Source organism: Thunnus albacares, chromosome 3 (assembly GCF_914725855.1).
Source record: "Thunnus albacares chromosome 3, fThuAlb1.1, whole genome shotgun sequence".
NCBI classification, from domain to species: Eukaryota; Metazoa; Chordata; class Actinopteri; order Scombriformes; family Scombridae; genus Thunnus; species Thunnus albacares.
Genome location: NC_058108.1, coordinates 31,238,358 through 31,251,117, shown reverse-complemented (window position 1 = coordinate 31,251,117; position 12,760 = coordinate 31,238,358). Strand labels below are relative to the sequence as shown.

General features: G+C 35.9%; 2 protein-coding genes across 3 annotated transcripts in view; one reads left to right on the top strand and one right to left on the bottom strand.

Annotated features, from left to right (window-relative positions):
• Positions 1 to 2,554, bottom strand: part of cyth4b (cytohesin 4b) — a 26,336-nt gene extending 23,782 nt beyond the window's left edge. Inside the window, exon 1 of the mRNA XM_044339557.1 lies at positions 2,466 to 2,554. The gene's annotated coding sequence lies outside the window, so the exon portion shown is untranslated. The remainder of the gene's footprint in view (positions 1 to 2,465) is intronic.
• Positions 1 to 12,760, top strand: part of rac2 (Rac family small GTPase 2) — a 20,085-nt gene extending 7,325 nt beyond the window's left edge. Inside the window, exons 3-7 of one of the 2 annotated variants that reach the window (XM_044339561.1) lie at positions 1,399 to 1,516; positions 3,337 to 3,399; positions 8,753 to 8,912; positions 10,319 to 10,452; positions 12,130 to 12,760. In XM_044339561.1, coding sequence (XP_044195496.1) covers positions 1,399 to 1,516; positions 3,337 to 3,399; positions 8,753 to 8,912; positions 10,319 to 10,449 — 472 coding nt within the window. In that variant the 3' untranslated portion in view covers positions 10,450 to 10,452; positions 12,130 to 12,760. Of the gene's footprint in view, positions 1 to 1,398; positions 1,517 to 3,336; positions 3,400 to 8,752; positions 8,917 to 10,318; positions 10,453 to 12,129 lie in introns of those variants that run through there. The other variant, XM_044339567.1, reaches the window with a different exon arrangement.

Below are 12,760 nucleotides of genomic sequence, written 5' to 3'. Positions count from 1 at the left end.
ATAAACACACTTCTTTCCCCTAACTCTTAATGTTACAGCACCCATGAGCAAGGCACTAATCTTATGTTAGATATTAACAATGAAAATAATAAACTTAGAAAGTTACAAGATGCTTTACACATGAATGATTAAAACATTTCAGGACTACAAGTGGTAACAATGGAATCAGGCAATAAAAGTGCAAAAATAAATACATAAAATATAGTTTTTAATAAAATTAAAAATAATACTATATGATAAGACAAATGAGAATTAAATAGACAAATAAACCACTCTGCACTCTGGCCTGTGGGGAGCCAGAAATGTAACTAGTCATTAACCCAGAAAATGCTTTAAATGTAAACAGTAAAAGCTAAAAATCAACTCTAAAGGCCAGAACACGGATATGATAACATCTATGTGAATTTGTTAAAAGCCTCGAATAGCATGACAGTGAAGCAGGATGTTGCTTAAACAGAGTGTCTTCATCAACGTTACATAAGAGAAAACTGAAATCTTCTACAAGATGACAAAAGTTGGTACAATCCGCACCTCTGACTTTACATACACTCAAGGTTTTAGATTTTGTATTTTTATATTTTGTAAATATTGTATTTAGGTTTTTATATATGAGATTATTTTAAAAATGTATTTATATATTTTCTCTTGAAGAACAATTCAAGTATTTTGAATTGAACTGAATGAAATGCACTGTGTGCTCTTTAGCTGAAGTTATCTGTCAATTGTTGTCTTATGTGTAGAGGCAAAATGTACAAAATGTAGATCCAGAGAAAAGTTTAGGAAAGTAACACAAAAAGCTGCTAAATGAGACTATAGTGTTTCAGACAGACCACAGGGGGGCAGTGCTGCTTCAATCAATATATCAATATAATGATCTCTACTGTTCAGACTTATTTAACACCTATTTCCTCAAACACAGATGTGTTTTACCAACAGAGGCCAAAAATTCTGTACATTTTTTGGCAAACAAACACAACAAAGAAAAAGTGTCTGTACAGTGTAATTGTCTCATTAAATGGGCAAAAAATAGAGCTACTTACTATATTAAACATTATATTTGTCTGACTGCAAAGCACCATGTATCTGTTTTGAAAAATAGTATATAAATAAATGTATATAAGTAAATACATTTTATCATTATCATAATTTATAATTCTCTAATAAGCTTATTTTCCATGGCTTCTCTAAAAAAAGAGCCTCCCTTCAGATATATGTATATTAAACACTGTCTTCACATCACACGCCAGTAGATGACTCATGTTTCACAACCCTACCTTGGTGTGACGGCATTTCTATGGCATTTACAAATCAAATGATTGATTGCTTAAATAATCAGTTAAATTAAAGACTGACTCAGTGACTGACTGATTGATCGCTGACCTTCTGCGCTCCTCGCAGATTTGACAACTACTCAGCTAATGTGATGGTGGACAGCAAGCCAGTCAACCTGGGCCTCTGGGATACAGCTGGACAGGAAGACTACGACAGGCTCCGCCCACTGTCGTACCCACAGACGGTATACAATCACACACACACTCACACAGTTCATTAAAAAAGATAAAAATCCACTTTATCTCCTGCTGTGAAACCCGGGAGAGTTGAGATTGCAACTGCTAGATCCATATACATCACTGCTGTCTGAATGAGCTATCCCATTAAATTAAAAAACAGGAAAATAAAAGAGAAAGACATGGACTGGTTATTAAGGAAGCTGTCAAATGTGTGAAGACTACCAGACTTTGTTACACTTTCCTTCACTTTTACAAACAATCTGGAACCAGCAACACCTGACAAACATCAGACAGGAAAAATTATCATAATGTCTAGATGAAAGCTTCATATTACACTTTTGTTGTTAAGCACAAATATCAGTCAGACAAAAGAGCAAAACATCTCCAGTCTACTATTCAGTTATTTGCATATAATTATTGTATTATTCAATATTGTCAGGAGAAGTTTCTCTGTTTCTCTCTTAATCCCGAAAACAGAATTAAAGCAAAAAGCTAATGTAGTAAAACAAATGAATGTAATACAACATAATGTTTGGTTGGTTCAAAACACACGTGGAATGTGTTTAAGCTATGATGTAATTGAGAAATACAAACAGATAAATACAGGGCTTAACATGTTGATGCCTTGTGAAATGAATAATTACTACCTGCCTCAATAATATAGGCTTAATACACTGTCTCCAGCAGCTATAATACATATTTTTATATAAAAAATGAACTAAATTGCTATGTGTGATGTGAAAGGGATCGCTCGAGGTGACAAACCTGGTTTTCAGCCACAGCAGGCAGCTGTTTTCAGCTGTAAAAAACTGTATACTACCTGCTCAGCACCAAACTGCATTCAGATAAAGTTAGCAACTAGCTAGTGGAGCATTTAGTGGCTAAAGAGACACATATTTCCCTCAGGAGTTGAGACCAAAACAGAGCTAAAAGCAGAGTGACTTTTTGACTTACATTTGCCAGGTGGACCTCAACATGACTTCATATGAATGCTAACATTGTTCCATGTCAGCTGGATGTGTAAACACTGTAAGCAACTGTTTGCCAACGTTTCATCTATAGTTTTGCTTGTTCCTGCTGCCCCCAAGTGGCCAAAAAAAGCTACTGCATTATGCTGTTCCTATGCTGAACTTTCACAGTATCCTCTCATAGTTAGTCTCTACACCAAACTTCTGAAGCACAAATCTTTTTCATTCATATACCTTATCAGTCCTTAATAAATATGTGATTAATCTTTCATTAAGTTTTCAGAGAGCAGAGAGAGTCAATTCTTTAGGTATTACGCTGTTTGTTTATGAAGAAAACAACCACAATCGCACTGTATTAAGGCTATGTGAGATATAAGAATGCAAAATTTTTGAATAGTGATTTACAGGTAAAATTTAACCTGGATCACCCTCTATGTACAAAAATGTGCATCAGCTACACTAAAATAAAAAACAAGCAACAAACATTTCCATTTTTGTTTATTCTGGATAACTTCAGGCTAAAATAATGGTGTTTGGGTTGTGTTTTTTATTGCTCTCAAATGTAACAATGGGTCAAATTTGACCTGAACAGTATGTAAGGGTTAAGAAAACCATGTTTCTCCACAATAGGCAAAGGTTATAATGCCTTTAGTGATAAAATAAGTCAAGAAGTTAGGTGTATGCATGATCATCCCATTGCAAGTATAATATAACATGCATACTGTATATTAAAATACATACACTTGTAAAACATGGCTTTGTGTGGTCTAATGTGCCATCTAATCTCTCTACTCCTGTATTTCTGGTAGTCTTAACTTTCTCACACATCTTTTCTTTGTCTATCTTTGTCCATCCAGGATGTTTTTCTGATCTGTTTCTCCCTGGTGAGTCCGGCATCGTACGAGAACGTCAGAGCTAAGGTGAGTCTCATAAATGGTATCTTATTATCTGGACCTTTATATCCTTTAGGTTACCTGAATAAATAGCCTTCCACTTATATATATTTTCTCATATTAAATCAAGTAGACATAACACTAAAACGTATCTTATCTTATCAATAGAAAAAAATCAAATGATTTAATTGCTGCCTCCTCTGCTACACTTGGCTGAATCAAACAGATGAGGGGAAGGTTTGCATCTGTATGTAAGAAAAAAAAGAGAGGAGAAAGAGCAAGAAATAGTCAGAGACAGGAGAATTGTTCCTGTGTAAAATGGACCACATGCTTGAGATCGATTATGTGTCTTCTGTGATCTTCCTCATCACTGTCTATCTTTAGTCTGAGTGGTGAAGAACGAGGGGGAGGAAACAATGTGTCACCATCACCACACTGTGATTCACTTTAGATTGAGCAAACTGTCCATTTAGAGATGTACAATTTCATATATTCTATTTTAGTTCTTGTGGGCTATATGTATATATTATAGATGCTTTTAATGCAAACTGAAACTTTTGATGGATTTCTAATGGCACATAAAAGTCTTCACCAACGATTTTTGATAGAGTTGCCCTGTTATAAAAGATGATTTCAATTATCTTTTAGAGCCCAGAATCTAATTGTCTGTGTCTCAATTGAAATGTCAAATGATCACTTTTTACATTTCCCCCATGTCACTGTCCACAGAGCCTCATCAATTTGAAGAGAGCTGTGATAGATCATTCAAAGTGAGAAATGAAAAGTTGACAGTCTTGTTACTGTTGCACAACAGTGCTGTTGAGAGCTATGACTGTTTTAAAAAGGCTTTTCCATTTGGTGCATTTGACTGCTACTGCTTCAACTGCTGAATCTGGTTTACTTTACACAAACTCCCAAGACAATTTAACAATCCACCTCCAAATAATAACTTATAGTTGAGTTGCTGTATTCAAATGCATAATTTGATTAGACTTGGAGAATTTGAAGTCACATACAAAATCGCAGTTGTCAGTTTAAGGAAAGGTTTGCCTTTTATATCTTGTGGTGGATAAGAATGTTATGTTTGCTGGTTTATTGAAATATGATTGATACTTAATAACTACAGGTGCAGCCTAACCACACTTATCCTTACACAGTAGTTCCCAACCGGGGGGTCGGGACCTCCACAAAGATAAATCTTTCAATAAACCGTTTTCTGCTACACCAAATTTATTTTAAAGTTTGAGCTTAAAAGTTTGTACTTATTATTATTTGGAGTTTTCTATAGTCTAATTTAACCTGGTCATGCCTCCAAAAATGATCTGAGTAAAACTAAGAAAACTGCTCACAGCACATTGACAACCAGTGGCAATGAGTTGCAAGCAGACTTTGCTTTATTTTAAAGGGCTCACAAGCCAAAAAGGTAGGGACCATTGCCCTAACCCAAGGACCAAAGTATGGTCTAAATCCATGGATGCACAATAAGTAGAGAACTAATATAGTACATTATGTCTCTGCAATCAGTAGGGCTCTGCACAGACTTGTAATACATTCCAAAGTGGAGACAAATACCAAAATGCAAATATCCAGTAAGTAAGTGCAGCATATGAAATGCATTTTAATTCCATGAATGTCAGATTTATTTTGATTTTCCTACTATCCATTACTTTTATTCAGGGTCTTGGGGGTTAAATCATTCCGTCTTTCAATCAAAAGAACACCAGATCGTATGAAGACTATTGAGAGATAAAACTGAAGTGCTCTCTATGTTATATTAGTTTCATTTTTTCTCCATCTCCTGTGCTAAAATGACGCAAGGAGGAGTACCGAAACATAAGCAGAACCTCTGAAAGAGCTTTTAGAGTGTGACCTCTCTCAAAAGCACTCACTGCTCTTCAACCTTAAAAATATCCAGTACCTGTAAGAACGCCCATATAACAAATGAAGTAACCTCAAGAATATTGATTAGATTAATTTTAGTATGATTGACCTCTGCTTTGTTCTTGTTTGAATGCCATGTAAGTCATCATAGTTATAAGGGAATGGAGCAGTACAATAAACGTGGTGATTAGTTGGTATGGAGGGAAATTAAAAAGGACAATCAGGTGATGACGAGGTGAAAATATAAATTCTATGAAATGAAATTTCAATAGAAGAAAGTACAGTAAAAGTGATAATTTCATACCAAGAAAACAAAGCTGTATTTGGTTAAACATCACAAATAAAATACAAATAATAACCACACTAGCTGTCCTGTGAAAACCATCTCGGCAACACTCATGTGCTAAAAACGTGTCTTTTTGGTTTTTGGGCGATACATTTTTCAGATAATCCAACAGGAGTTTAAATGTTTTTTAGCATTAGAAGTAGGATAACTTTCTCACCCTGTAAAGAAAAACTCAAAATCACCAAATTTCACTGGACAGTGATTTTCCACTAATGTCTTGTGGGTGACACGAAAGGTTTGACACTATTCCAGTGATCTACAGGTGGCTATAATGCAACAAGGAATGCAGCAATGCACCAACAAAGGCAGAGAAGAAGACAACTGTAAGCTAAGACTGTTAGCTAGTAAACTTACAGTCTGCAAACAAAGCAGGATTTAAAAATATTAAAAGATCTGCTTTGCAAATGTTTTATGAGGAAGGAAATGCATTCAACACATTTGTTTGAGCTCACTGCATTTTGGTGAGTAACACTGAATTAAAAAAAAAACTTTATTTATAACAAAACTCCACATCGCCCCTTTAAATCTCAGTGTAAAGACAGGCACCTACAAGCGTGTTTTGTGACGTCACAACTAGTTTGGAGCCTTTTGTAGCCGAGTATACAGCTTGCACAAGTGTGATGTGGAAACATGCACTGAGAATGGACCTTTCAGGGAGGGACGAGATATCTTGTTTCCAGCAGTTAAACTTTTGAAATGAACAGTATTTGAAGCATACAGTCTAGACCTGCTTTATGTGAAAAGTGTCCTGAGATAACTTTTGTTATGATTTGGTGCTATACAAATAAAACTAAAAATTGAATTGAATTGAATTTTCATATTCATAGATTCTGTATTTTTCAATGAGAGAGAAGGAGGAGACGTATTTTTTAAGAATTTTCGATTAGCTAACTGAACATTTTTTTAGGAAATACCATGTCAGACACAAACCATCATTCAAAGCAGAGTATATTTTTAGAGAATTCTTAAAATTTGTATGGATGGTAATTTTAATTTTTGCCATAGCAAACTTCTTCACGATTCTAGACCTCTGTTTTAAGACTCTTTACACAGCTGGCACCCAAGAAACCTGTTTCTCTCACTCCACCCATCATCAGTCTCAGAAAGCTCAATTTTTGTGTCTACAGGTTAACAACCATTGACAAGGCACTAGAGCAGCTAAATGTCAAGCAAATCAAACCATAATGACAGAGTGGAGTATTGATTTACCAGCATCCTGTTCACACAGTGTCCGTCCATCACCGATCACATAGTGTTCACTCTGTGCACCATTACAAGACTCACAATCAATGCTGAAAGATTAGTGTGGGGTTAACAATTGTTTCATGCAATTAAAAGGAAATGAGATCTTTGGTTTTGTGATTGTGACACTGTTGGATGACATAAAAAACACGATAAACACTAAAGACGTCAAAGAATTACACAAAGGACTCTGCCTGGCTTTTATCATTGGCTACAACACCGGCCTACCATGTGATCAGCACTGACTACTAACAGTGGATTATTGCACACAAGTTTAATGTGATTATCTAGTCCAAGTCATATCTGAAGTCATTCAAGATTATTTGAAGTCAGGTTTAGCTCAAGTCTCACGTCAAAGTCAAATCTGAAGTGTTTCAGAGAAGGTCTCATGTCAAGTCTCAAGTCAATCCAGAAAATCCAATTTAAAGTAATGAAAATAAATTCAAGTCTTAAGTAACTTAAGACAAATCCAAGGCAAATCTGACGTCTTTCTGTGCAACTCTCAAGTCACTGAAGACATGTCCGAGTCATGTCTCAAGTCAATGAAGATCAAGTCTGAGTCAAATTTCAAATACTTTGTAAGCAATTGGAAGTCAAAATGTAGGTCTTTAAAAACCCTGACAGCTGGTCATTAAAATGACAAAACATCTGTGTCAACAGTGTTATTACATAGTGAAGACTGAGTGCTTTAAATGCAAAGGCTAATACTGTAATTAATTATTCAAATTGTGATGCTATTCAAGGCTTGCCTGAGACTGTATGTCATTTTTTATTGTTCTGAGAAGATCAAAACTTGATCTTATTGGTCTCAGGTTAAATGAAATCTTCAGGAAGTCATGACTCAAGGCCTCATTTTTGTGAAAATGACTTAACTCTCAGGTCTACAGCTCTGTAGTGAAGCTGCTGAAAAGAACATACCAAATTCAGGAAATATTCACTTGATAGGTCAAGTTTAGAAACTTCCACCAGAGAACCTCCCTCTTGGCTGTGACCAAGATAGCATGTCAAAATGAAATTAATTTTAATAAAACTTCAGAGGCACAGATAAAGTTTGGAGAGGGAGAAGGAGACTAAAGGAATCCATTCATTTGTATTACACAGTGGCTTTTTTTAGCCATACATGGTAAGAGATTCAAAAAAGAATTCACCCAAAGAAGCGGTAGCATGATTCATCAGGTAACACCCATAATCCCAAAATGTCAAATGGCAGGCTTTTAATCAGAACTCTTCACTAAGCAGGTTGGATTTGCCAGTCAAAAACAAGAACTATCACTGGCCTGCAGGCTTTCTAACAGAATGTACTTAATTCTTATAGCAGATAGCATCTCTCATTTCCTCGCTAAGGAAAATGGATAGAAAGAGGATAAAAGAGGCAAAGAGTGAAATGAGTTTGAGCGATAGAGCAAGAGGGGGATGTTTGAAGAGGTTCAAGAAGATATGAGGTGAGAAGGCACGAGCAAATGAGAGATCAGAGGGAGAGGAGAGCGTACGTGCCTGAGTGTGAGAGAGAGAGAGTTTTAAGAGAAATTGTAAAAGAAGAAGGAGCCAGAGAGTGGAGGACAGCTCTGAAAATGAAAACTTCAATCAGGTTATGAAACTGTCTTCAAGTTGGGGATGAAACCTGGATTGCTTGAGCAAATACAGAGCCTACACCTTACCATATATTCTCATTTCCCATACTGTACCTATAGTATGTAGTTTGCGTTCTAAGACTTCTATCATGAAATTTAAACAAACCAGACTGCCTGGTTCCTCTGCTCCTCTCACCGTTTCTTACCTTCTAGCTTCAAACTTTCTCCTCTCACCTCCCTTCACCCCCTGTCTTTTTCTTCATCTCTCTCACGCGCATTCATTTTCCTGTCTTTGTGTCTTTCTGCTCATTTTGTTTGTCTTTACTCTGTCTTCTGTCAGTGGTACCCAGAGGTTCGTCACCACTGCCCCTCAACCCCAATCATCCTGGTGGGCACCAAGCTGGATCTGAGGGACGAGAAGGACACCATCGAGAAGCTGAAGGAGAAGAAACTGGCACCAATCACCTATCCTCAAGGCCTAGCACTGGCCAAAGAAATAGGTCAGTCACACTCATGGGGTCCTCTCAGATGTTGTATGGAAGTTTGAGGGCTTAAAACACAGCTGGTTTGTGTTTTACTGCATTTACTGTGTTAGTATATTGAGTTCACTGAGAGAAACAATCATTGTTTCTGACAGATGAAGGTAGTTTATGGTTTGTTATTCAGTCGAAAAACATTCCTGATAAATTTTTGATGACATCAACTTTGAGAGAAAAGAAAGCATTAACCCTTGCGACCAACTTCCAAAATATGAATTTGAACGTGTAGTTGTTAATTCGTCCCCGGTTTGTAATTAGTTTTCAGACTTTAATACTGCACTAATCAATACTTTTATATCAACTCTGCGGTTCCATTCAGCTCCATGGAGCATTTTTATCATCTTTCATGTTCATTGTTTTGGTTTTTACTGTTTTGGTTAACTCCAAAATAATAAAAATGTAACTCTCATCAACTTTGTTTCCAGCTGTCGCTATTTCCAGAAAAACAGTCCTTCAAAAAGCTCTATTAAATACACTGAGTGCTACCAGCCCAAGACCAAAACAAAGTTTACAATAGCTGGTGAACAAAGTGAAGATATAGCAGCTAAAGAGCCAGATATTTTTCTCAGGTGTTGGTGGAGCTAAAAGAAGATAGATTATTGGGGATTATATTGGTCAGGTGGACAGAAAGACGACTTAAATTAATGTTGCATTGTGTCTTCTGGATGTGTAAATAGGCAATGTTTGCTATCTTCGTAATGTGTTTATATGTCAGTCTTTTGTTTACAGCTAGTTCTACTGCCCAAAAAATAAATAAATATCACTTTAAGATCATCAAAAAACAGTTACAATCCATGATTTCTTCCACTGTAATCAGATGGAATGAATAATGTATTAATAATGCAGCCAGAAAACCTATGCCAAGAATATGTTTCAGATGTAGCATGAAAGATTTCATGTAGATGACGTCCATCAAATTAAGATTTTGTGATGCAGAAGTTTGAGGATTTTGCATTACATTTCTCTTATTTCTTTTTTTTTCAAACTTCAACTTGCTAACTAACTAACTAACCAGCCACTTATGTTGGAGCAGCTGATAATTACTGTTGTATATTAACACTTGGCTAAACTTGGTTAATATATGAAAGTTTTTAGACCTCCTTGTTTACATATAACTGTTGCGTCAGCAGCTATTCAATGGCAGGTTCTATGTCCTGCAGATACATGTCTTGTCATAATTTGTATAAAAGTAATTTATATGTAATTTATAAGTAATAAAATGAAATACCATTGCAGTATTGGGAGATTTTTTTACTCCGACCTCCTTTCCATACTGTACTTATAGTTTCTATGATTCTAAAGTATGTGTATTTTTATTGGTGTTTGTTGACCATTATGTGTGTGTGTGTGTGTGTGTGTGTGCATAGACTCAGTGAAGTACCTGGAATGCTCAGCTTTGACCCAGCGTGGCCTGAAAACTGTGTTTGACGAGGCCATCCGGGCCGTGCTCTGCCCTCAGCCCACCAAGGTCAAGAAGAAGGGCTGCTCACTGCTGTAAATAGTAAGTCTGAGGTAAACACAGAGGAAGAGGAGGAAGAGAATCAAAGAAAAGGAGAGAATAAAGGAACAACTGAAAAATGAAATGAATAAGGGAGAGAGGGAAGGAGAGGTCACGGTGATGCTGTTATTCATTTGGTTTTCCCAGATCATAAGTCTGAACACATCCCACACAACTTTGGGGGAATATTTATCACATACTATGCAGCAAGAATTGGCTGATCACTGATGGCAACGGCTTCTTCTTTTAGTACATAAAATATGCTAAAAATGGAAACTGGGGGGCACATTTTTTATGGAATAATTTAATCACTTAAATGCTACAAAAATAAAGCTGCCATCACTACTGCGTTTCGCTCCTCTCGACCCAATTGTGATGAAAATTTTCCCAACAAGGTCTGGATGGACTTAAAATATTCAACTATCTGAGTTTTATGCTGAAAATGCTGAAAATTTTGGTCTTAATCCCTCACTTTGTCTTTCAACAGCCTCACCATGAGACATCCACAGTGAGGAGAAAGTTTTTTTTTCTCAGCTTAATACATACTAATAAGTAATATCCAATTTTCGTCAGTAGTGAAAAAAAAATACTAAAAATAATTTAGAAAAGAAGTTCATTCTCAAAAAGCAGGATAAGAAAAACTCGTTTCACGAAAAAATTAAATTTTAATTCTTTGTAACAAAATAACTCCTGTAAAACACATTATCAATTAATCACTCGATTATTTTTTCCATTAATTGATTAGTTTTTTGGTCTATGAAATGTCAGAAAATGGGGGAAAATGTCGATAACTGTTTACCAAAGCCCAAGATGACGTCCTCAAATGTCTTGTTTTATCCACAACCGAAAGATATTTCGTTTATTATCATAGAGGCCTCAAGAAAATATTCACAACTTTCTTTTTTAAAAAATGAATCAAAATAGTTGGCAAATAATAGATTAATTGTTGCAGCTCTAATATTACTGAAGCTAACACTACATGTTCTCTTAAAATTCATCTTAAAATGTGTCACAATAGAAAAGTTCCCCTACAGTGGGAGAAAGAGATTAAAAGTGAGCCGGAGAACAAGAAAGGTCAAAAACAGTAGCAGAGAAAACAGTCACATAATGACACTGACAGAGAGAACAAGAAGCAGATGGAGCCGGCTCTATTATATTACACTGAGGATAAAGGCGGGTTCCTGTAAAATGATTTCATTAACGTCACATATGATATGTGAAATAAAAGTTCCTATCACAGCATTTGGTAATTAGTTCCAAGGCTTCAGGGCAGATTTCCAATCTGCCAGTAGGAGGACAGACACGTAATGTAGTGAGCTAGAAAATACGGCAATAATTTGACAGACGATGATCTGAGCCTTTTCTCCGCAGGAGATACATAAGCAACTGAAAAACACAGAGTCCAAAGAAAAAAATACAGCTAATTTTCTTTTCAGAAATCACCATAATAATTGCAGAACTGAATGCATCCCGCTGGCATTTCAATATGCCAAAGTAAAGAGGAAGAAGAGGAAAGAGGAGGAAGATTTTATTTTACAAAGCTGCATGTAGAATAATGGGCCCATTCCTTGCAGAGACACAGAATTGTTTTTGTTCTTAAGTTGACATAGAAATGAATTCTCTTTGGCATCCTGCATGTATTGTCATTTCAACATGTGTGTGGTGTTTTTAATGTTTTAGATTCCCACCGGACCAGAGAGAAGAGAGAGACCAAAAAAGACAGACAGACTGCTGACCCCACAGCTCAAAGAAGATTTTAAAATTCTGTAATGTTTTATATGAAAACTGCAACTGGAATAACCATAAAAAAGTTGTTTTCCAGTTATAAAAAAACTGTAGCAAACCTTTGTGCATAACAGCCTCCGAGACAGATTTTTGTGTATTTAACTGATGCTGCACCAAGCAGGATGTTTCTGTAAAAATTAGTATATAAGTAAATGTGGAGTTATGAGACTGCTCAATTAACACACTGTACTAAAGATTCATCCTGTTTGCTCAGATTTAAGACCAGGAGCAGCATGCTGGCATTATGCAATGGACCAAAAACTCAACAATGTTTAACACTGTATGGAAATGATGTTATTGATGACATCATAGACTAGCAATACGATTCATATTGATATGTCATAATGTCATATTACTTGTTTTACAACTGAGAGTGATGAACAATGATTATACATACATACATACATATACGAGGATGTGGAGTATAGTATTGTATAAGAAGACAACCTTGTCATTTTTGAATGATGTGCAAGCAAATATATTGTTTCATGTGATATTAAAATAAAAGACATGTGATCACGTAAAA